Source organism: Acanthochromis polyacanthus, chromosome 19 (genome assembly GCF_021347895.1).
Source record: "Acanthochromis polyacanthus isolate Apoly-LR-REF ecotype Palm Island chromosome 19, KAUST_Apoly_ChrSc, whole genome shotgun sequence".
NCBI lineage: Eukaryota > Metazoa > Chordata > Actinopteri > Pomacentridae > Acanthochromis > Acanthochromis polyacanthus.
The window spans coordinates 13,193,100-13,217,446 of NC_067131.1; the positions used below are offsets into that span (position 1 = coordinate 13,193,100).

Consider the following 24,347-nt stretch of genomic DNA (forward strand, 5'->3'; position numbering starts at 1 on the left):
TTGGAGACGGCTTATGGTAGAGAAATGAACATTCAATACACCAGCAACAGCTCTGGTTGACATTCCTGCTGTCAGCATGCCAATTGTACACCCCCTCAAATCTTGCCACATCTGTGGCATTGTGCTGTGTGATAAAACTGCACCTTTCAGAGTGGCTTTTTTATTGTGGGCAGTCTAAGGCACACCTGTGCACTAATCATGGTGTCTAATCAGCATCTTGATATGGCACACCTGTGAGGTGGGATGGATTATCTCAGCAAAGGAGAAGTGCTCACTATCACAGATTTATGAACAATATTTGAGAGAAATGGTGATATTGTGTATGTGGAAAAAGTTTTAGATCTTTGAGTTCATCTCATAAAAAATGGGACCAAAAACAAACATGTTGCGTTTATATTTTTGTTGAGTGTAAATAAAGTGCAATGCAGTTAGTCTCTCAAAACACAGATTTTGACTTACAGGATTTCATATGTACCAAATCTAAAGGACCAATCCTGTCAGTTTGTAGCAAGAGGCTTTCTGTATCATTAATTGTGCAATAATGTAACATTAAAACACATTTATTACTATTCCTTGAGCATCTTCTTCTAGATTCTCCCGACGTGATTTTTGGTGCCAAACTTATCCTGCAGCTTTGAGAAAAATCTGGAGTCATTTAGTTCTTGATGCTGCTGTCGTTTTGGTGTCTTCGACAAAGATTGGTTTGAATTTGTGTTCTGTGAGGATGATCCTGGTGTTGAACTCTGGAGAAGAATATAAAGCTTTGTCAGACAAACAGATCCTACTCTACCTCGTGTTTATGGTGTGAAACGCATTCACTTCAGTAATTCAACACAGCCAACAGCTGTTGAGTCGATATTTTAGAGGGAGCCGTTCAGGTGGAGGTCAGACTTGCTTTGTAGTATGTACAAGAGAACTTTCTAGATAAAGAATGCATGCATTTGATGATGTTTATATTCAGTGGAGAAATCGGACAAAGTGGTTTGATGGAAGTTCTTATTGAGGGTTGAATGCAATTTGATATATGTCCCTTGTTATTTGGTGATTTGGTACACATGGATGTTATGTACTGCCATTTTGTTCTTTGCTTCTTCCGACTGTCTTTTCACCAGTCATGTCAGAAGGCATGACCATTTATCTGAAACACCGAATCACTGATCATCGGCGGCTCTTAAGCATTTATTTCTTACACTCAGTCTCTTACCAAAGCATCAGTTCCTGATACGTTACCCTTTAATTATCAGGAACATGCGCCTGATTCTCAACATGTGGTGTATGTGTTATGAACCCAAACACTGTCTTCAAAAAACAATTATTTAAGGACATGACTAAAACATTAGCTAAAAAAAACTAAAGGCCATGTATTGAGAGTCCTTTAGCTGAATGTGTTAAATTTCAGCAACAGTATGTAATAAAAGTGGGTGTTAAAATGTAGCTTGGTCAGAGCCGTTTTTCACTGCAGGAGAGTAACTCAGTAGATTTTCAGGTGCAACTCAAACATCTAGCTGGATAAAACTACATCCAGAATGACCGACTGTGAACGGATGTCCAGACCAAACAATGGCATCGTGGATGTGGCAATAAAGAAGCTGTGGTATAAAAGCAAATATAGTTTTATTACTTTTTGTGTTACCCATTCATGGATTCTCTTTGTCACCTTTTGCATGTTGTGGTCTTCGTTATGCTTGTGTTTTGTTTTTGTTTTTTTGTTTGTGAATCAACAAACTCAGAGTGGGTGAAATGATCAGCACACGAAACAATGCCCGTTTACAGTTTTTACTTTAAATTGTCCAAATTACAAAATAATAACATGATCTCTACTTCATCTACAAAATAACATAATATTTATGACTGTAGTAAGCATCATTGATTTTTTTCTTTTTTTTGCTCTAACAACCTTTTAGACATGCATACTGTTGAGAAATATAAAAATATAAATATAAATACATCCCATTAATATTCTTAATGAATCCATGACTAAGATTTGAAATATTTTATCATAAAAGAATTAAAATGCAGTTGAGTACGATAAGGCATTAAGATGTATCACAAGAGCTGTACAGAATCCTAGAGTAGAGGTATTATTATTATTTTTTTCTTAGTGTAATGGAGAAAAAGCTAAAATTAACTCGTAATAAATCACTAATTTTTCTCAACAGGAAGAACACGTTTCCAAAGAAAGAAAAGAAGAAAAGGAAGAAAGAAACAAGTCTACAAATCTCAAGGTAACATATCAACACAAAACTGAAAAAAGCACTCCAGTACAAAACCAGGATTTGTTTTACAGCATACCAAGTGGTGTCGTCAAACCTCCCGTCGTACTCCTGACTTGTGACTTCAGAAGCCCTTTCAACTCCACACATCACTCACGATTAAACGCAAAGCAACCAAAGTATCCGACGGACACGTGACCATTCTGCACATGATTCATGGAGAACGATTAATGACTCGCGTTGAAAACATTATGTGCTATACAGAGAGTTAAAAGACTAAATCTAATGCATAAGTTTCACTCATTGGACTGGTAATAGAGAAAACAAAAAAGGACTATGGCAATGACAGTTACAATCAAATGAATGGCCAACAATGTGAAAAAATCTTCTGAATAAAATCAACACTTTCATAAATATTATTGTTTACAGCCAACTAACTTAGTGGAGCTGCTGAAAGTTTCTTTTCATCATGACCGCTCCCTAACAATAAGCATGACTGAGCTAGCTTGTTTTTTTTTTCCCCATGCAAAAAGGTAGTTCTCAGGTGCAACAATTGCTATGTCAGAAGCTGAAGTGTTGATTAGCAGTTGTTTCTTTTTTTTTTCTTTTGAAAGGCCAGACCCAGAGAGGAAGACTCAGAGCAAGAAAAATCCAAGAAATCTCATACCCATTTTGATCCTTACTGAACCCACCGATAATATTTTTAAGGTGCTTGACGCTCCTGAACTCTCTTCTCACTTCTGTACCTTTTAGGAAACAAATGAACGAATACATCCCACGTTTCAAATACCGACCACAACGAGTATGATCTTCTGTCCTGATCGAGAAACATCCCACAAGTCGAGACTTAATAAACTAGCGTTACGGCTTGGAAATCAAATGTTGATCTTAATTTTTAGTGAACAAACAAGCTAACATGCGAGAGGAGCCCAGACTTACGCACACTCAAACACATACACACAAAGTCCCGTCTAATGTTTTTCTTGGTTTTCGTTTTTACCGAGAGCTACTCTCTCTCCCTGCTACTTTGTAACGCAAGCCATTTGGATTCTCAGTAAGTGAGCTGCAAAATGGAGGTAAGATCAGAGCTGGTGTGAGATATACAGTACTTGGTGCACTTGCAGAGAGCAGCCAGGCTTTAAGGGAAGGGCAGAGGGAGGGCAGAGAGGGGAGAGTAATACAGTAGATGCCCACAATACCACAGTTTCATTGGAGTCTCAAATGCATGAGAGCATTCGGGAATCTCTGGACAGCACATCCATGTTTGTCGTTAGTGTCAGTGAACCTGCTGCAGCCACAAAGGTCCGTCTTTTAAGTCTGTCTTTTCCCTGGTGCTCTGCAGCTCTGAGGTGAAACTGCCCTTCACTGGCGTGAATCTCCCTCCCCACTCTTAATCCCAACCTTACCGATAAGTGACAAAACTGAAACCGGATCAGCATCTACGAGTAACTGCAACCTTCTCTAACCTCTGCTAAGGGACTGAGGTTATTCCTGCTAAGCTGTCTGACTGCTAACTGTGGGTCTGCGGCGCCGCGATGCTAGAGCAGTCTGTGACCAGCAGGTCCACCACCGTGTTGCCGGTGACGTAGACGGTGGGCGCTGTCACCATGTTGCTGAGGGTGCCGGAGCTGCTGGCGGCCACATTGGAGGTGATGGGGCTCGGGGCGGCCTGGCTGTTGGTGTGGGTGCCCATGTGGCCCTGCAGCTGGGTGGGCGTCTTGCAGTGGACGCCGCACAGGTGGCAGACGAGAACGCCGCCGGAGGCCGTGCCGCCGAAGCCGCCCGGGCTGTCCTTCCACTCCTGTCCGTGGTGCTTCTGGGCATGAACACGAAGGTACGTCAGTGTGGTGAAGCCTGATGGGTGAGAGCAGAGCCAGGCGTTATTCCACTGGGGGCAGGTTTAGATGTCACAGCAAAAGTTCATCAGCTGCCAGACACAGCAAGATATCAGCACATCTGAAAGAATGCAGCGGACCAATGAAAGAGAAAGCGACAAAATATGGTATCAGCAAAAAAGACAGTTCAAATGTGACACTACAGTTGGACACAGAAAGTTAAAGGCAGATATGAAGTCACAGTTACCGATTTCGAAGGAATAACAGTAAATTCTCAAAATGTCAATTATCAACGAACGTCTAAAGTCAGATATTATGCTTCTTTACTTTCATGTCAAGGCTTAAATGAGAACAATGACACTGAAACATGGAGCAACAGCCAACAGCTGGTTAGCCTAGCTTAGCATAAAGACTACAAAACAGGCCGAAACAAAGGCTGACTAGATCTCAAGTAGAGGTCGGCCAATGCATGTAAACTACTGTTCAAAAGTTTGGTTCACTTAGACATGTCCTTGTTTTTGAAACAAAAGCAGTTTTTTTTAAGGAAGTTAACATTAAATTAATCAGAAATCCAGTCTAGACATTGATAATGTGGTAAATGATTATTCTAGCTGGTTTTAAATGAAATATCTCCATCGGGGTACAGAGGCCCATTTTTGTGTTCTAATGCTACATTGTGTTAGCTCATCGTGATGAAAGGCTAATTGATGATTAGATTTTTTTTTAAAGACAATACTGATACGGATTTTTAGTAATCAACGACACCAATAACGAGTGCTTGAAACTAATACATGTTCACAAAAAAATAAAACTTCATTGAAATGCTTTTGTTTTTTTCTGTTTTATTTTTCAATAAAAGACAACTTTTCAACATTTATCATTTAGTGTTGACTGGCTGTTATTTATAATGAGACTAATTAACGTGTTAAATCTCATTCATGTAATCCATTCAAAAACTAAAATATCAAAACAACAACCCTTACACACTATTTCTCAGTAACCTGGAGCTGCTGGTTGGTGGACTTCGTTTGAACAAGACGAGCTGTTTCTTCCTCATAAAATGTCAAATTATGGCCTTAAAAATTCACTGACCTTCCTCTTTTAAAGACACAGTAGCAAAAGAGAAAAATTACAGACTGAGCATGGTGGTTTATTTGTTTTAGTATTCCATGTTTTTGCTACACAGAGTCAACAGAGAGACAACAGAACATCAAAAGTGAGACAGAGATGTACCACGGTTCCCCGTTAGCCTCAAACTGTGAATACTGTGGTTCATGGTCGCTGTCTTCACCCTTAACTGTCTGAATCCCAAAACTCGCCAGTGGGTTTGAAAGGCATATTATCTTTTTTTCTGGTTTAATGTCCAAATTACACCATTTACCACAGCCAGAAACTATTTAAACAAAAAATAGAAGATGGATTTTGAACTTTCCGACAGTCCTACTCATCTGTGATGTGCTGTCTGGCTGGGAAACTTAACCAAATCTGAACTAAAAATCAAGATAATTCATTTTATTTTAGTTGTCTCATTTTAAAATTTACAAAAAATAAACTGTTTGCTGGATGCCACCAGTGACTAAGTCATAAAACAAAAATTCAGGCACTTTTTTGGCTGAACTGCAGGCTGTGTTTACACAAAACAGAGAGCAGATAAGTATGAAACAAATACAAATAGAATAAAAAATATACACATATTTGTAAACATCATTTTTTTCTCAGTATTAGTAACACCAGCGGCACTTGGAAAAATTGTGGTTTATGATAATTTGAGGGTTTTTCAGCTTTTGTAAATAAAAAAAAAAGGCAATCAATAAAAAAAAAAAATCACCTTTTTTTAAAAAAAAAAACGCTTCTTCTATGATTTATGGCACCATAATGCACAAATAACCATTTTGAGTTCCTTCTACTTGTAGTGACAGTTGTGCTGTTGCCATGGAGATACATTATTTTATATTGCAGTGAACAATGAGTTCATAGTGACGAAAATTATGACAGTAGCACTAAATGCCCAGATACTGGTTGAGGTTCAGATGGTTAAACTATGAAGAGGTTCAAAGCCTGCGTTTCTTTCAGCATGTATTTGGTTTATATGCACTTAATGTGAACTGGTAAATCAAAGTATCTGCACTCACTGCGGTTACAGAGATGGCAGGCGTGATGCTGCGATTGGTTGTGCACCCTCATGTGATCTGTGATGTAAGCCGCGGACAGGAGCTTCCCACAGATGTGACAGGGAACCTTCTCTTCGTGGCGAATCATGTGTGCACGCAAGCGATCCTTCGTAGCAAAGCTGGACTCACAAGTCTGAAAAAAAAACATGGAAACGGAGTGTCATTGCAGAGAAACAGCAATGGCTTTGAAAGTGAACTTTTACAGTCTGACAATTCATAAAGAAAAACTGGGCTGTATAAGTTGACAATGTGTAGAGTGTGTGCTTGTTTAGCAGTTTGAAGATTTCTATGACAGATTTCTTTATTTTTCACTGTCATTTCATCTCATAGCCATCAAACCTGCTACGCAACGTCAGCCATTTTGAAGACAACCGATGTTCTACCACTCTGTGAAAAACAACCTCACATATGTATTCAATGACACGTGTGCAGTGTGTGATAAAGCGTGTTCATTTTGCTTGTGTAAACATCCAGCTCTGGGAGGCTGCAAGTAAACACAACAATTACAGTGCAGCGCGTAACAATTACAGATACAGCCTGCGTGTGCTCTGATCCAAATAGAAATGTACTTTATCCAGATCAGTTTCCATGGCAATACTCTCAATGTTGATTTACCTAACAGATATCTATCTATGAGAGGTCGCTGAAGATGCAGATTAAGTGCGAGCCATTAATCCTGAGTTATGCGGAACACTGTGCACGTAGCCAGTGTTTGCATGAATGAAGGAAAAACATGCGGTGTGCACAAAGTAAACATGACGTACAGGGCATTTGAAGGGTCGCTCTGAGGAGTGCACCTGTCGGACGTGACTGTTCAGATGGTCGGGCCTTAGAGAAACAAGACAAGAGAAGATGTTAGAGCAGGCAATGTGTTCATGTGTCAAATACAGGCTCATGTTGTGTGACTGTTAGGAATATTTGTGTGAAATGACAAAAAGAGGTTCCACTTCTGAGGAGAACTGATATCAAATTATTATTATTATTATTGAATTATTAGATGATTTTTCTGCTATCCAAATCCACTGTAACTGCTCTGAAAATATTTGGGACAGAGGCGCAGAGTCTGTTTTAAAGGTGAAATAATTTCTATCTGAAGAAATTTGACAGCACTGATACAAATCTAAGGCTACTACAAGTAGCAACTTAGCTAGGCTGATTCTGGGCAACAATAAAAAGTCTGCACAATGAAATAGAACTTTTTGTAGTTATAGTAAGATATATTTCATTTGTTTTATCTGTGGAAAAACCCAAGTTTGACAAAAACAATTTGCCATTTTTGTCTGCACATTTTGTAACTACTCAACAGAGCTAGGCTAGCTAATTTCAGTGTTTGCACTTAGCTAACTAGCTACAGTCTGTAGTTAAGAGTGGTAACAACTGTCTCAGCGTATTTCCCAAAATGGTGTATTTTGGCTTTAATTAAAACTCAACTCTATAAAAAAATAATCTGCATTTGCCCTAGTACAAGCAATATTTTCAATATTTATTCAAGTTATGTCTTGCACCATTAGCTTTACAACACATTAGCTTGAAAAATATTAATGGTTTGTGAAAAATTTTACTTGGTTTTCCTGTTATTCTGCTTGACGTGTTCTTATCTTGGAAACCTTACAAATGTCAATATTCCTCGAAGTTACACAAGTCTGAGTAAATCACATGTTTGTGAAGGCAGACAGTGTTTGTTTGCTCTGACACTGCAGAAATAACCGTCTGAATGGCAAACCTAGCAGCAGGTTATAGATGGATGTTATCTTTTTTTAAAGATTAACAAAATGATACCATTGATCAAAGTCAGAGAGTATAAAAAGGATTGTCAAATTTCCAACTTCACAACGTTCCTTCAACTACACATTTGTGAGACGTGTTCTGTTGTGAAAATCAATCAAATCTAAGCTTAAAATCTTATGATACATTTCTCCAAAAAAACATAAAAACCTTCACTCCTAGCTACAACCACGAAACTATTAGTTAGTAAAAAATAATTTAGAGACTTTTCAGATGAACTGCAGGCTGAGTTTACACAGAGCAGACAGGAAGCAACCATGCAAGCATGATTAATTTTAAGTAGTAAAATTTTTAAAGCATGTAGAGACACTACTTATTTTCCTACTAACACTTGTGGGCTCTTGGAAAATGTTGTAAAAATGGGTTTTATTATTTTCTGAGAAATAAAAAATTAATAATTTTTCTTTTTTGGGAACTTCTGAGTTCTCTGCTTCTAGCCATGGGTTTGATGTTTCCATAGAGGTGCATGACTTTATACTGCTGTGAAAAATTAACCCACGGAAATTGCTCAGAGTTCAGAAGGTTAAGAAAGATGAAAGCAACCTTTGCCTTTTGAACAATGAAGCACATACAATTTTGTTAATGTTTTACTTAAGACGGTCCTTTTAAAAGGTGGTACACTTGTTAACTAGCTCAGGCCTGACAGAAACGCTCACCTAGAGAAAGCCTTGCCGCAGTGGGGGCAGATGTAGGGCTTTTCCACCCCGCCCTGGTGGGAGCGAACATGGTGGCTCATGCGGTCCTTCCTCTTGAAGCGCTGCTGGCAGATGGGGCAGGAGAACGGCTTCTCGTCCGAATGGGACAGGCGGTGGCGGTTCAGATGGTAGACATCTCGGAAGGCCTTTCCACACGTCTCACAGGCGTGGTTCTTCCTCACCGGGTTCGGGTTGGGATTTGTGGGCCGCTGAGGCGAAACAAGACGACAAACACACTACAGAGTTTAGATGTGAGGTGTAGAGACAAAGAGAAGCTGTTCTGTGTCTGCTGTCGACACCATGCAAATACACAAACATTTGGCCTATTAAGTAACTGATTAGTATGATCTGTACCAAGCTGCGTGTCATGACGGTTGGTGTTAGATGAATTATTTCTGCATCTGCTTTCACGCCGGTTGTGTTACAGAGAACATGCAGGGGAGCGTGGGGGGGCTTCTAGCAAAGTGTTTCTCAAACTGGGGACCAGTGCCAAACACTGGGATGGAATTTACCGGTCCTTGACCCGATTACTGCTCATGGATTCCTCTTAAAGTCGAACACACTGGGGAGTCAAATATGAAGCAGGTGACACAAAGAAACTGTTTGCAAAGTCCCAAACAGTAGGGGAAGATGGCGCAACCATCCCCGGGGCCAGGCAGCTTAAGAAACAACATGCTTGAAGGTTTGGGGTTGACGACAGCCATCTCCACAAGGCCCTGACCCACCTGTACTGTCGCCCCTGTGGCCATGACGACAGCAGCAGGAGGCGGAGCATGAGGGTTAACACTAGCCATTACGTTTGGCATGGCAACCCCTTCACCATCCTGAGCACCCAGGGGAGGCTGCTGGGCGCCCGCCAGCACGCCGGGAGGGGCGAGAGGGGGAGGCGCGGAGAGGTGCAGCAGGGAGAGGGGAATAGTGGGCCTCTCCGCCCTCCCTCCGGCCCCCACCGCCATCGCCGACGGGACCGCCGCCGCCGCCACCACCTGGCCGGCTGCTCCCTCCTTTGCTCCCTCCGCCTGCTCTCTGGCCCTGTCCTTCATGCGTACCCCAGTGTGGACCGACTGGTGCCGCCGCAGGTTGTAGTTGTTCTTGAACTGCTTGTTGCAGATGGCACAGATGTGTTGGGCGCGAGCCGGCCGGGAGACGGGCTTCACTGGAGCCGAGGGAGGCAGGAGGAAAGAGACACAAAGAGAGTTAATTTCATAGATTAGAACCTTTCAGACTGTTTAGGCAAACAATAACATGATATGTCATAAAGAAACTGCTTCATAGAGTGAACTACTGGTCATCCAGCTGTGACATAAAGCCATCAAGTGTACTGGGAAATGTTGAAGTGAGCTTGTACAAAATGTCTACTTTATATCCAAACCTGTTTTGGTGATTTGCAGGTAAAAACAGATTCACACGTTTGTTCTGAAACTATTAGGGAAATGACTGATTGATAGAAATTGACGATATTATGAAATAATGATGAATTAATGCACTTATTAAGCACAAATGAAAATCATTCACCGACTGTGTTTTAACTCAAACTTAGTTTGTTTTGGAAAGTTTATTTTGTTTATTTTACCATTTTCTAGCTAAAGCAACGACCTGGGTAACTGCTAAAATGACAGATTAACCCATATTACAGATAATTATTGTGATCCAACTGTGACATAAAGTTATCAAGTGAATGAAATGTGTTGCTAAATGTTGAGATAAATTCTATAAAACTAACTCTGCTTTTTATCCAAACCTGTTTTGGTGATTTGCAGGTAAAAACTAATTTAAATATTAGTCCTCAAACAATTTATGAAACAACCGTTTGATCGATGATGGATTACAGATGAATGAAGTCACTTATTAAGCAAAAGCAGAAAACATTCACAGACTTGGACTGTTGCAAAAGCTGCTGCTTTTCTGTGTTTTATCTGGCATAGTTTAGTCTGTCTTCTTAAGTTTTAATCTGTATGTTTTACAGTTTTTCGGCTTAAGCAACTACCTGGTAAACTAATAAAAAGTCCTGCAATTATATATTGACCCGTTAGCACATGAATGAAAGCCTGAGTTTTCATGGAAAACATGAAATTTTCTGGTCGACCCTGAACTACTGAAGAGCAGTGTGCATCTGTTCCAAATATCGGTTATTGGTCCTCTTGATTACTAATAATTGTCAAAGCCATATGGGTCATCTCCTAGTTAAAAAAACAATAGTTAAATGAACCTAATTTAAATCACTTAAGGTCATATTTGAAGCAACACATGTCAGTGCTGCAAATGATTCATCATGAATTTAAGCTGAGCTGATTCTAACATTGATCTCTGACTTAATCTGACTTCAATTTCCATTTTACTCAATTGTATATATAATATTTCAGAAGAATCTCGCTCTAAAAATGCCCTGTGGTGTTTGGTTATAGGTGGCCATGTTGATTTTAGGCTTGAAAACAGCAAAAAATGTCAACTATGATACAAACAGTCCTGCAATTATATATTGACCCGTTAGCACATGAATGAAAGTGTGAGTTTTCATGGAAAACATGGAATTTTCTGGATGACCCCAAACTATTGACGAGCAGTGTACATCTGTTCCAAATATCAAAGCCGTATCGGTGGTCTCCTAGTTAAAAAATAATAGTTATATGAGCTTAATTTAAATCAATTAAGGTCGTATTTGAAGCAAAACATGCCAGTACTGCACATTTATTAACTGCTGCTTAGATTTCTGCACAATTTTAAGTTGAGCTGATTCCAACACTGAGCTCCAGTGTCTCCTAATCAGACTTCAGTGGGTTTTTAATGAGGAACAAAGTGAAGTTGTCCACTTTCTGGAGGTCTAACAGGTGTGTAGTGTCCCTCACCAGGAAGGGGCTCCTCACTCAGAGCTGTAGTGTCCACAGTTGAAGGAGGCTGAGCTATGTGCTCTGTGGGTGGGGTCTGGGGAGAACTCGTATGCACTGGCATCAGCTCTGATTGGAGGCTCCCCTCCACTTGGTTTTGGGTGGGAGTACTCTGGAGAAGCAAAGGAGAAGGCCATCACCAAATGTAAACACAAGTCACAGCATTATCTGGTTGAGGTAACACAAGATGTGACCAGAGCTGCTGGACACACACCTGAGCAGGCCTGAAGACAGAACACACACAGCAGAGAGGCAGGAAAACGAGGGGGGAAAAACACACAGAGCGCCAACAAAAGCCTACCTGGAAGAGAAAATTGCTCCAAGCAGCATCCATTTTGCGCCACAGCGATGGAGATTATAAAGTCAGCTGCTGATTGAGATCGAGCGGAGAAGCCCTGGCATGGCTCGGATCGGCCCGGCGGTGATCGTCCTGCTGCAGCACCAAACTCACCGGATCCTCTCGAAAAAAACAACAAAGTCGTCTAGCAAAAAAAATATGTCTGTTGTTCTCATTGAGGTAGCCTTGTGCTGTCAATTAAAATGCACGCAGCTGTGGACTAATGCAGGCTGCAGTGGTGGAGCAGGCCAGCTCCCAGAGACGGCCCGTTTCACTTTGGTTTCGAACTTTAATTCATTCAACACCAAATCCTCAGTGGAAAACGCAACATCACACAACTAAACTACTTCCAAAAACCAAAACAAAAATGTAAAAAAACCCTAAAACAACCCGCATCTTACACTATCACACTTTAGCCACAAACATAAAGCAGTCTGCGTGAAATAAATGCGTTTTGACGCACGAGAACCAATATGGGTTATAACACACGTATCTGGAAGCACGGCGGGTCATGCTTTGTTTTTAATTTATGAATCTATTTTTCCGATTTCCACCCAATAGGCCAATCGGGTGTTTGTCGAAGCCTCGTTGTTGGATTCAAGCCCTGACCCCGGCGAGCAGCGCTCTCGCCGGGCCGCAGCCTATCGCTCCACCTCGGCCGTTCAGCTGCGAGGATGTCATCTTTCTTTTTTTATCGCCCGCTCTCCCTCCTCCCTCCCTGTCTCTTTCTTCCTTTTCTTTTTTAATTCCTCTTTCTTCTCCCCCTCCTCTCCTTTTCTCGCACCGCTATGTCCCACTTGCTCTTAAAGGGATAGGGTTTCCTCTTTGGACACCCCCCTCTCATTTCCGTCTCCCAGCCAGAGTCCGTCCTCTCCCCTTCCTTCCTGCGCCGTCGGCCGACACAAAATGCGCTCCGGTGTGTTTTTCTTTTTTCTTTTTTTTCTCTCTCTCTCCCTTCCTCGGGCCCAGCTGAAGAGAGCCGCAGCGCAGAAAAAAAAACAGCCAGAATGACTTTCCATTAACGCAGAGATGACAGACGCATCTTAAAGGGCGGTGCGCTCAGATCCTCCCAGTAATAATGATGTCAGAGATCCTCATTCAGCACATTCACACAAACAACACAGCAGCAGAGCCCACAGGACGGCAAATGTCTGCTCAGGAGGACCAAAATATCAATTAAAATCATTTCAAAGCAAAAATACGAAACACTTCCAGCTGCTAAAACGATTCTCTGTCATTATAAAGTCTGTATTTGTGTTTTTTCCCATTCTTATTTATACAAAATAAATCACTTTCAGATTAAATGAACCTGAAAAATAACTGGGGAGTTTCCTAAAGCCAAAGCTGACTCATTCAGACATCTTGTATTTGTGCAGCAGTCAAAAAAAGACCCTAACATATTCATTCACTAAAATAGAACACCAGCTTTTTAAATTAATAAATAGACACTTAAACAACAATCTGTTTTCTCATCAGCTGACAAACTGTTTAATCTCTGAAATAAATGTTAGTCTTGCAATAAATATCATAATAAATGGTGTAAATCATTTAGAATCAAGTTAAAATATGTCATGTAAATGTATTATCTACATATATTCAGTTTAATAAGACAGAAAAGACTGCAATTATTCACAAATATTAATCTGCTTTGGTATTTTATTAATAAAAAGATACCCAAATAAGTAATCACTCACTTAATTAGCTATTGATTCCTTAAAAAACAATCAGTTAGATTTATAATTTATAAAGACTCTAGGTTTGCAATTCATATTTTTTTAGGCTATGGTGATTATTTTATCAAATAATCCCATATTTTGGTAATAGTAAAGAAAAAAACTAAATATGCACAGGTAAGTCACTGCACCTACAACTCTTTTAAATTTTTATTAATAAACAGATACTTAAACAAGCTGATATGTTGGTTATAGATTATCTGTTGATTTAACAACAAAATAATTCTATGCATTTTTAGAAAATAGTTAAAATAAATTGATAAATACATAGATAAATAAAAATTTTATTTCCTAAAGCTGAAATTGACTCCTCCATGCCTTGTTTTTGACCAAAATGCCCAAACGTTCAATTTAAGGTTACCGAAAATCTGTAAATTTTCACATTTTAGAAACCTGAACTGAAGAAAACTAGAAACCTTTTTGTCATTTTCCATAATAAAAATGTATTTTAATAAGGATTTGATTATGTAATTAGCTGCATATCTAGAAAACAATTAATGAGGAAAAAATATTTAGTTGAATGTTACAGAAAACCAAGTAATATTCATATTTTGGAAAGTGGAACTGAGATCTTTTGGGCATTTTTATGAATAAAAAGACACTTTAAAGAATGAACCAATCAGTGAATTAGTTGTTGATACCTAGAAAATAATTGGGAAGACTTTGGGGCCAAAATTAAAGATTTTTTTGGTAATTGATCATGTTATTGTAATCAAATAAATTCTTTTGGTTTGTTTGTTTTCACAGTGTCCTAAAACTAAAGTTGATTCATTAAAATGTCAAAAAACAAAAACAAAACAAACATAATCAGTTAAATATCATCAAACCAGAAAACATTTACATTTTAGATTTTTCTTTTTTTGCATTTTCATTAATAAACAGATATTTAAATTATTACTCATTTATCAAATTAGCTGCTGGAGATAATCAGGAAGCCTTGTAATCAGCGCCTTCATAAATCACATCAAATCACACAAATTAATGTGTTAATATCAATTTATTATCTTTTTTTAAATTACTTTTTAAAACACCCCATTTCTTTTCCAATACATGTGTTAAGACCCTTCTTCCTCGCCCTCCTCAAGCTTGGAACTGCTTGATTTGAATATTTAATAAGAATTTCAACCCCCAAAAAATCTCTGCAAAACACAGATGTGCCTCCTGCTGCGTCCTTCGTTCCTTCCTCCGGAGCTGAGACTATCCAAAACCTCAAACAAACCCCCCGTCTAAAAACACAACCACACTGATTTCCACACTAAAAGGCCGTCCCGAACCCGTCAGTCTTAGTTTATATAAGGAGTTTATGCATGCACTGAGATTCCAACCAAGCATAAAGTAGTAGGTTATACAGGGAATTGTCTTGAGCTGGTGTTTCTGAGTCATACAAACAGCAGGGTGATTATCTTTTTTTTTGTCCAGTTAAAATAACAATAATATTAAAAAAAAAACAGAACAGCAACATAAAAAGTCCAGCCATTTCTGATCTCCTTCAAGTAAACAGCAGCCCAAGAGAAGGGAGGTAAAAACCGTTTGGGCCTCAGAAGCATCATAAAAACACTGATCGGTGTCTTTCTCCGTGGATGGGCTGCTGCTGTCACTGCTGCTGTGTCGGCACAAGAGGGTGCACGATCACAGCAGCTCAGTCGACGCCCATCCTTCCTCTTCTTCTTCTTCTTCTTCTTCTTCTGCACAACTTCCTACACTGATTGCATGCTGCACCCTTCAGCATCAGATTATCAATGTAACCCTGAACTGAAAAAAACAAATAAATAAGAAGGAAAAAAAACCCAGCATTTACATTCCAGTGGCCAAATTGTTAATTTGTTTCTATTTTTTTTGGTCATTTTTCTCTTTTTTTTGTGTTTTTCCATAAGCGTCCAGAGGAGGAGGTCAGAGTTCACGTGAATGGTGTTGCGTTTGCTGCAGGAGTGTCTTTTAAAATTGCTGTCTTTAAAAAGAAAAAAGAAGAAAAAAGAAAGAAGTGGCAATAGAACTAGACTTTACCGCTCGACACACATACAGAAATCATTAACAATTATTAATAACCCCCTTATTAATAATCATTAATACCTTGAACACACACCACACCTGACAATGCAACAGTTTTATATCTTCTTTTTTTTTCTTTTTTCGTGTTTTTTTTCTTTTGTTTTTACAGTCAAAAGTGGGCCCTTTGCTTCTCGCGAGAAAAAATGTGAACATGATTACAACAACAATTACATCAGGATTAGTTATGGTAATATTGACACCTATAGAAAATGCAGTTGGAGTTGTCGGCTCTAAATCTTGAATTCAATACTCATTTGAATATATCAAAATTACTATCATTATCTTTGTTACTCTATAAAACCAAATGATTTGCTTTCGTTTTTAATATTCCCATAAATATGTACAGCAAAGATCAAAAATGTGGGACAAGTGATCTTAAATGCCAGTGAAACTTGGACAGATACGGTACATTTCAAATGTGTTTGGTCATGTTTTACAAATGTTTTTTTGTTGTTTTCTTTTTTTTTTGTACATCTATCTCATGCATTGGAGTGACTCCCGTAGACACCTAATGTTTGTTTAGATACTCAATATGTCATGAATGCCGGAAAGCTATTTTTTTTGTTTGTTTTTTCTCACATGTATTTGTACACGTCCACACAAATATTCCTCCTCGTTCCCAGCTGCATTATATTTAGAAGAGTCTCTTGACTTTACAAACATTCTGTGTATTTGTATTCGGCTTTTCAAATCATCTTGCAGTCATCAAATAAAAACTTTGATGGCACGACATCCCTTTAAGAACCCCTTAAAGGCATTGGTGACGTTCCACTTTGTTTTTTGTGTTTTTTTTTATACACTTAATACAAAAAAATCAACAAAACATCAACAGTTCTAAATCAATAAAAAGTGTTTTCCAAACTCCAGCAGCCTGGAGACTAAAGTAACCCATCTGTTTTTTGTTTTGTTTTGTTTTGCCCTTTCCGGAGTCCAATTTACGAGTGCTTGCTAGATAATATCTGGACACTACAGACTACATACACTTACATACACAATGCAACAACACATCATCTTCCTTTTTTCCTCCTCCGTCCTCTCTCTTTCTCCATTCCAGCACAGAACATCATAGAAGAAGACTCGGCTGCCGGCCAGCTCTCGGAGGAAAAAAAAGGCTAAAAATCCGTCCTTTCACACGTCCTATCTCACTTTTATACAGACGGTAACAAAGATAAAAACGCGAAACAGAAACCTCCTCTTTTTTTTCTTATTTAACATCACCTTAATCCAGTGGTATTACAGGTGGTTACATTCCTCCCTCCCTCTTTTACACCTGTGAGAATGGGAGAAAACCTCTCTACCCACCCTGAGTCTAAAGAGGCAGGGTGCAGCTCAATAGTGTCAGTTTGTCCTCTCTTTGCCTTTGATGTGCACTGAGGAAAAAAAGGGTGATATCCCTAAATCCTCCGCTTCACAGCTCCTCCGAGAGTTGAGATCAGTGCGGGAAGGTAAGAAAGGTGACAAGCTGAGAGTATTGAGATGCAACCTGTGATAGCTACCTTCCTAAACGCCCCCCACCCTTCCTGCCACCACCCTGACTGCTCTCCTCTAAGAGTAGGAGAGGTGGGAGCCGTTGGAGATGTGCGAAGTGACTGAGGTGCTCCGGCTCAGGACGCCGTCGCTGCCCCCGGCGCCCCCGGGCCCCCCGCCGGACGCCGTCCTCCTCAGGGGCTGGGGGCTGTTCCTCAGGGCCATCAGGCTGGGGGCGCCACGCACGCCCAGCCCGCCGCCTCCGTAAATCCCCCCCTGCGAGGAGGAGGAGGAAGAGGAAGAGGAGGACGGGCCTGAGATGGAGGGAGGAGCGGGTGGTGGGGGAGGTAGCATGGCCAGAGACTGGGAGGAGGAGCGCGAGGGCAGGTGATGGGAGAAGGGCAGGGGGTGTGGGTGGGCCAGGTCACCGCCGGAGCCCCGCACTCCGGCCCACTCCCGCTCCCTCTCCTTCTCCCGCTCCCTATCTCGATCCCTCTCCCGCTCGCGGTACAGCTGCGGCGTGCTCTGGTGGTGGTAGTGCTGGGGCAGGTGGTGGCGCTGGTGGTGGGAGGAGGAGGAGGAAGAGGACGAGGAAGAGGAGGCGGAGGAGCGGGACGAGTGGTGCATCTCCCTGCCGTCCCGGCCCAGCCCCAGGGCCATGCTCAGGGCGTGGGCGGACGAGGACGACTCGCTCCGGCGGTCCCCCCCTCCGCTGCTGATGCCGCTGCTGCTGCTGCTGTTGTGGCTCCGGCGGGGCAACTGCTGCGAGGGAGCGTTCTGAGGGTGGATGCCGTGGCTCCAGTGGCCGGCCGAGCGGGAGCTTGGGGGCGGTGCGTTGGAGTAGCCCTGCTTGGGGTAGGCCTCGCTGGGGATGCCCGTCAATGCCATGTTGCTGAAGCCCAGACGCAGGCTCTCTGAATCGAAGGACTCGATCTCGCTGGCTTGGCGCTCCAGTAAGGTTCGGATACGCTCTGAGCGTTCGTTCTGCAGGGACAACATCTCCTCCTCGATCTGGAAAAAGAGCATTGAACCTCATTTTACACTCATCTTTAAATAGTCTCATTCTAAAATATGAGGGTACTTCAAAAAGTCTCACCTGGAATCAAGGGTTGTATCTCCCATTTTGGGACATAGTTGTAGACTAAAAAGACTTACACCAATCAACCACGACATTATGACCACTGAAACCTTGAGTCCTGACATTCATGTGGATGTTTGACATGTACCAACCACCTAAACATTGCAGGTCAAGCAACCCCCTAACTTCCTACCCCCATGGCAACAGCAGTCCTTGATGCAAAACTTTGTTGCAAAAACTGGTCAGGAGTGTCCCGGGGAACACAACAAAGTTACGGTGTTCACTCGAGTTCCACACTTACTTACTTACTTATGCCTATCAACTATAGGCCGTCAACAAAAGACCTCCAGTTTCTCCTCTCTTGTGGCTCTCTTTCAATTTGATTCCAGGTGGTGCCCATTCTTTTGATGTCTGCCTGGAGGTCTCGAAGACAGCTGTTTCTTGGCCTGCCCCTCTTCCTCTTCCCCTGTGGGTTCCACGTTAGTGCCTGTCTGGTGGTACTTGACAATGGCTTCCTTTGAGTATGTCCTATCCATCCCCACTTTCTTCTACTTATTTCTGCTTCTATTGGAATTTGGGCCATTCTTTCCCATAGATTGATATTACTTATCTTGTTTGGCCAAAATATTTTCAAAATTTTCCGTAAACAGTTGTTGATAAATGTCTGCAGTTTATGTATTGCAGCTTTGGTTGTTCTCCATGTCTCTGCTCCATATAACAAAAATGATTTTACATTGGAGTTGAATATCCTGATTTTAGTGTTTAATGATATATCTCTCGCTTTCCAAATTGGTTTCAACTGTATGAAAGCTGCCCTTGCCTTTCCTATTCTAGCTTTGATGTCCTCATCCGTACCGCCCTGCAAGTTAATGATGCTGCCAAGGTAGGTAAAGGACTCCACCTCCTCTGATCCAAATCTCATTGAGCATCTGTGGGATGTACCAGGATAAGCCTGATCTAGGTAGGTCCCACTCTGCAACCCACAGAATTCACTGCCACAAGATATCCCTAGAGGTCCTGTGTCCATGCCCTACTGGATCAGAGAAGCTTTAGCAGCATAAACACAACATTAAACAGGTGGTCATAATGTTATGCCTCATCGGTGTATGTCATTGTCTTCAAAAACTTCGATATTTGAAGCAATCGAAGAAAAAAGCTACCGTTCTGTTGCTACAGGACAATGCGACTGGTGGCAGAAGTAGCCAAATTTGACCCATGAACGTTACTCTCCCAACCTGACTCTGGCCTTACCAGAAAACATGACAGTAGAAAGATTGTTCTAGCATTATTTTTCAACATAGTCTCCTTTAACTTCAATGCACTTGATGGTCAAACTTCACTATCCCTAGGCGAAAGAAGGGCACTCCTCAACAGCACACATGACCTCTTCATCACGTTGTATACACACGTGGACAAAATTGTTGGTACCCCTCAGTTAAAGAAGGAAAAACCCACAATTCTCACTGAAATCACTTGAAACTCACAAAAGTAACAATAAATAAAAATTTATTGAAAATTAAATAATCAAAAACAGCCATTACTTTTGAATTGTTGATTAACATAATTATTTAAAAAAACAAACTAATGAAACAGGCCTGGACAAAAATGATGGTACCTCTATAAAAGATTGAAAACTATTTGACCAGAGTGACATGATTAACTCAGGTGTGTCATTTAATTGACATCACAGGTGTTTCCAAACTCATAATCAGTCAGTCTGCCTATTTAAAGGGAGACAAGTAGTCACCCTGCTGTTTGGTGAAAAGGTGTGTACCACACTGAACATGGACAACAGAAAGCGAAGGAGAGAATTGTCCCAGGACATCCGAAAAAAAATTATAGACAAACATCTTAAAGGTAAAGGCTATAAGACCATCTCTAAACAGCTTGAAGTTCCTGTGACAACAGTGGCTCATATTATTCAGAAGTTCAAGACCCACGGGACAGTAGCCAACCTCCCTGGACGTGGCCGCAAGAGGAAAATTGATGACAAATTGAAGAGACGGATCGTTGGAATTGTATCCAAAGAGCCCAGAGCAACCTCCAAAGAAATTAAAGGTGAACTCCAAGGCCAAGGTACATCAGTGTCAGATCGCACCATTCGTCGTTGTTTGAGCCAAAGTGGACTTCATGGGAGACGACCAAGGAGGACACCACTGCTGAAAAAAACTCATAAAAAAGCCAGACTGGAATTTGCAAAAATACATGTTGACAAGCCACAAAGCTTCTGGGAGAATGTCCTTTGGACAGATGAGACCAAACTGGAGCTTTTTGGTAAGGCACATCAACTCTATGTTCATAGACACAAAAACCAAGCATACGAAGAAAAGAACACTGTCCCTACGGTGAAACATGGAGGAGACTCAGTAATGTTTTGGGGCTGCTTTGCTGCATCTGGCACAGGGTGTCTTGAAAGTGTGCAAGGTACGATGAAATCTGAAGACTATCAAGGCATTCTGGAGAGAAATGTGCTGCCTAGTGTCAGAAAGCTTGGTCTCAGTCGCAGGTCATGGGTCTTCCAACAGGACAACGATCCAAAACACACAGCCAAAAACACCCAAGAATGGCTGAGAGAAAAGCGTTGGACTATTCTAAAGTGGCCTTCTATGAGCCCAGATCTGAATCCCATTGAACATATGTGGAAGGAGCTGAAACATGCCATTTGGAGAAGACACCCATCAAACCTGAGACAACTGGAGCTGTTTGCTCATGAGGAGTGGGCCAAAATACCTGTTGACAGCTGCAGAACGCTCATTGACAAATACAGAAATCGTTTAATTGCAGTGATTGCCTCAAAAGGTTGTGCAACAAAATATTAAGTTATGGGTACCATCATTTTTGTCCAGCCCTATTTCATTAGTTTGTTTTTTAAATAATTATGTTAATCAACAATTCAAAAGTAATGGCTGTTTTTGATTATTTAATTTTCAATACATTTTTATTTATTGTTACTTTTGTGAGTTTCAAGTGATTTCAGTGGGAATTGTGGGTTTTTCCTTCTTTAACTGAGGGGTACCAACAATTTTGTCCACGTGTGTATGCCACACAAGTTAGACTTCAGTTTGGAAAACAGAATTCAGATTGTATCAGATCCAGTAAGTAAGGTTCATGGGACAACAGTTTAAAGTCATATGTTACACAGTGATATAAATAACTGAAGAAAAATGTTGACAAAACAAGGTGATTCAGGCAGGTTTGGAGCTGTGTTTCCTCTGGGAGAAGTCTTCTGTGTAGACTTCACCTTTATAAGAATATACACCTTTAACATGCCCAGAAGATCTATAACACAACATGGGAAAAAGGAAAACCTGAAAAGCATAATATATGCTCTTTTGGTAAACTATAGCAGGCTCAACATCCAGCGGTGACAGAAAGCATAAAGTTTTGTACGAAAATGTGCCAAAGCTGTATTTAGCATCAGTAGTTCACTTCGAAGACGCATTAAATCCAGTTTGCGATCTTCTCTGTTAGCTCAAATGAATTCCTAAAACTCACCAGATTGTTGTGGCATTTTATGATTGGACAAATGATAAAATTAGACAAATGGGACGTGTGAATCAAATTGAAGAGTTAACAAAGATAAGATTGGGAGACCTAACGTGTCAACTAAAGCTGTGAGTACACTGAATAATCCTGTGGAAAGCAGCAACCCAACTGAAGCCTATGGAGCTCATATAAGGCATGAGACAGGAAGTTCATGTCCTCTCTACATCTGCACTCATGAGTTGAAACCTAGGGCACGCTGAACCAAGCAGAAATAGTGCCAACCTAGGAGAAACAAAACAGAGGAGGTGGTCTAACTTTTGATACGATTACTTCATGTGTGTTTTCTCACTGGGTCTTAAGACGATGGGTTGTGGCTTTCCAGAACAGAAGAGGTGTTTCAGAAGGAATTTGCATACATATATAAGACGATGTAACGCTTGTGTAGTTAGTTAAAATCTCAAGCTCTTGTTCAGGTTTGTTCTTACAGTCTCTGTATTGAATAAACATTATTCACATCAGACTCTGAGGACTGCTTGAAGACTCTTTCTTGAGAACTTTTTGAAGACTCCAACTTTTGATCCAGAATTGATTTTTGACCGTGTGTGACAAAGCTGTCTGATCATCACTGGCCCTTAGCAGGCAGAGTCACAACAAAATTCCCTCACTACATTCTAAGGAGCTTTGCTTTCATAGAAATGATTGCCAAAGGACTCTAACCCTCTGCTCCAGCAGCGCCCGGCGGATGGACACCCTCTGCTCCAGGTCCTTCACCTCCCTCTCGTGCTGCGTGTCGGTGTGGATCTTGATCTTGCTCTGGTAGGCGTTGAGCAGCTCCAGCTCCTGCTGCAGCTGCATCCGAAGCACCTTGTACTCCGCTTCCTGGGTCTCATCCAGTCGCAGCTAAAGAGGCAAAAATAAAAGAGGGAGTGTGATGAAAAAGGGATTTTGCACGATTGTATGGGCCATAATTTCTGCTTTTGTGTGGACGAGGTTAGAAGAGGAAAGGTTTGGAAAGTCTGACAAAGAGAAGAGGGGAGATGCAAGAGAGTAGCAGAGGAAAAGATCAAGAGTGAATGAGGTGTAGACTGGTTAGAGATCAGTGTTTGTTTGGATAACGCAGCTTTGATCAGTCTGTCCTGCATACACTGTAAATTTAAGAAGACTCAAATTTAAGAGTATACAATTTACCAGAGAAATTGTCAAACAAAATCACAACCAGATAATCAGAATTCCAAGTTTAAGAGTCCAATAAACTAAAAGAAAGAAAGAAAGATGGAATAATTGTAAAAAATTATCATAATTAATCAATAAAATACCAGAAAATGTTGCACAGAAATTGAGCTACTTTGACCTGTGTGTTAAGCCTTAATTATTATTTCAAAAGATGTTTAAATATTTTCTCATGGCAGGATTGAGTTTAATCAGTGCGTGGGAAACGTTCCCAAACAGACTTTACCCACAGCGTGAGTAGATGTCGCGCGCAAACAAGGGCAGCAGGATTTGGCTTACTGGGCTTACATGGCACACCGCCATGCGAGGTAATTAAAACAGCACAGGAGGTTGTGTCATTGAAGAGACATTTCTGCTACGCCCCATCCTCTTCCTACTATGTTTCATTCATTTAAAAGCCTGGGATTTGTGTGAGTCTCACACTGAGAGGAGGGTGGAGGTGAAAGCGCTGTTTGAGAGTTATTATGGGGTGGAGGAGGAGCCTGATATCTGACTGTCACAGATAAATGTTGTCAATCTTGGCTTTGAAGCTGACTTTTCACTTGGGGAAAAAAACAAAACCTGCCTCCTGATATCTCAGCTCAGCCTTGATTCAAACTTCTTACCACTTTTTGATTTACTTTACTATTTACATTGCTTTTTTTATTTTGCTTTGTAGCTAATTCTAAATGTAAAATATAAATCAACCAATACATTTAGCTAAATTCTTAAAGATTAAGTTACCCAGAAATATAAGAAGTAACTAAAATGAGATCCAGCTGCAATACAAAAGTGATGAATCTCTATTTATCATCCAATTATGTAATATATATATGATTCTCAAATGGGCCATTCTGCAAAATCAGTGCTTTGATGTTATTTATTTTGTTCTAATTTGACTGCAAGACTTGCAATAGAGTATATTTGCTTTGTAGTACTAATTAAAAGTACATTATATTTCAAAAACAGTGCACAAGACAACCACAAGCCCCATTTAAAGTAAATAAAAACACACATTTATGGACTTCTGAGGGGCTCAGGAGCAACACTGTTGATGCTGGATCTAGATATCCAGAAACCAACCAGCACAAATGATTAGTTGATAAATCAATTAGTTAATTGATCGATGATTCACAGGCAAAAAAATGATTATACCAATTTCTTAGTTTTTTACTTTCACAGCTGGTCAAAAGATAATTAAATGTGTTAATATGAATTTTTATTTTTGTCTATTATTAACATTAAACACATTATAGAGTGAACTATCACAGCTCAACTAAACTAAAACTGGATTCTGACACGAGACCAGCATCCCGACACCCAATGCAATTCAATTTAGTTCAATTTATGATGAACAAAGCCAGTTTTGCGTCTCTGCATCTAAGTTTTTAACATAAGATATTA

The 24,347-nt window shown here is 40.6% G+C and overlaps 2 protein-coding genes across 4 annotated transcripts in view; both read right to left on the reverse strand.

Moving 5' to 3' along the window:
* Positions 1-1,762: 1,762 nt before the first annotated feature.
* mazb (MYC-associated zinc finger protein b (purine-binding transcription factor)) lies at positions 1,763-12,885 on the reverse strand. Of its 2 annotated transcripts, none has more exons than XM_022219045.2 (7): positions 11,886-12,872; positions 11,546-11,696; positions 9,425-9,855; positions 8,661-8,908; positions 6,984-7,047; positions 6,181-6,352; positions 1,763-4,067 (listed from the first exon to the last, which is right to left on the reverse strand). In XM_022219045.2, the coding sequence occupies exons 1-7, from the start codon at positions 11,916-11,918 to the stop codon at positions 3,724-3,726; spliced, it is 1,443 nt and encodes a 480-aa protein (XP_022074737.1). In that variant the 5' UTR covers positions 11,919-12,872; the 3' UTR covers positions 1,763-3,723. The 2 variants fall into 2 exon arrangements, with proteins under 2 accessions (XP_022074737.1, XP_022074738.1); XM_022219046.2 differs by having other exon boundaries at positions 4,030-4,169; positions 11,886-12,885.
* A 1,747-nt stretch (positions 12,886-14,632) lies between these two features.
* taok2b (TAO kinase 2b) overlaps positions 14,633-24,347 on the reverse strand; it is a 38,164-nt gene continuing 28,449 nt past the window's right edge. For both annotated transcript variants that reach the window (XM_022219053.2, XM_022219054.2), the window contains exons 19-20: positions 22,452-22,634; positions 14,633-18,181 (exon numbers count right to left, since the gene is read on the reverse strand). In XM_022219053.2, the coding sequence (XP_022074745.1) occupies positions 17,249-18,181; positions 22,452-22,634 (1,116 nt within the window). In that variant the 3' untranslated portion in view covers positions 14,633-17,248. The remainder of the gene's footprint in view (positions 18,182-22,451; positions 22,635-24,347) is intronic.

Coding starts and splice junctions, on each gene's coding strand:
- mazb (XM_022219045.2), bottom strand. CDS start 11,918: ATGGATGCTGCTTGGAGCAATTTTCTCTTCCAG. Junction 9,856..11,545: donor GAGTGAGGAGCCCCTTCCTG/GTGAGGGACACT, acceptor CCTCGGCTCCAG/TGAAGCCCGTCTCCCGGCCG. Junction 4,068..6,180: donor CTGCCATCTCTGTAACCGCA/GTGAGTGCAGAT, acceptor CTCACCCATCAG/GCTTCACCACACTGACGTAC.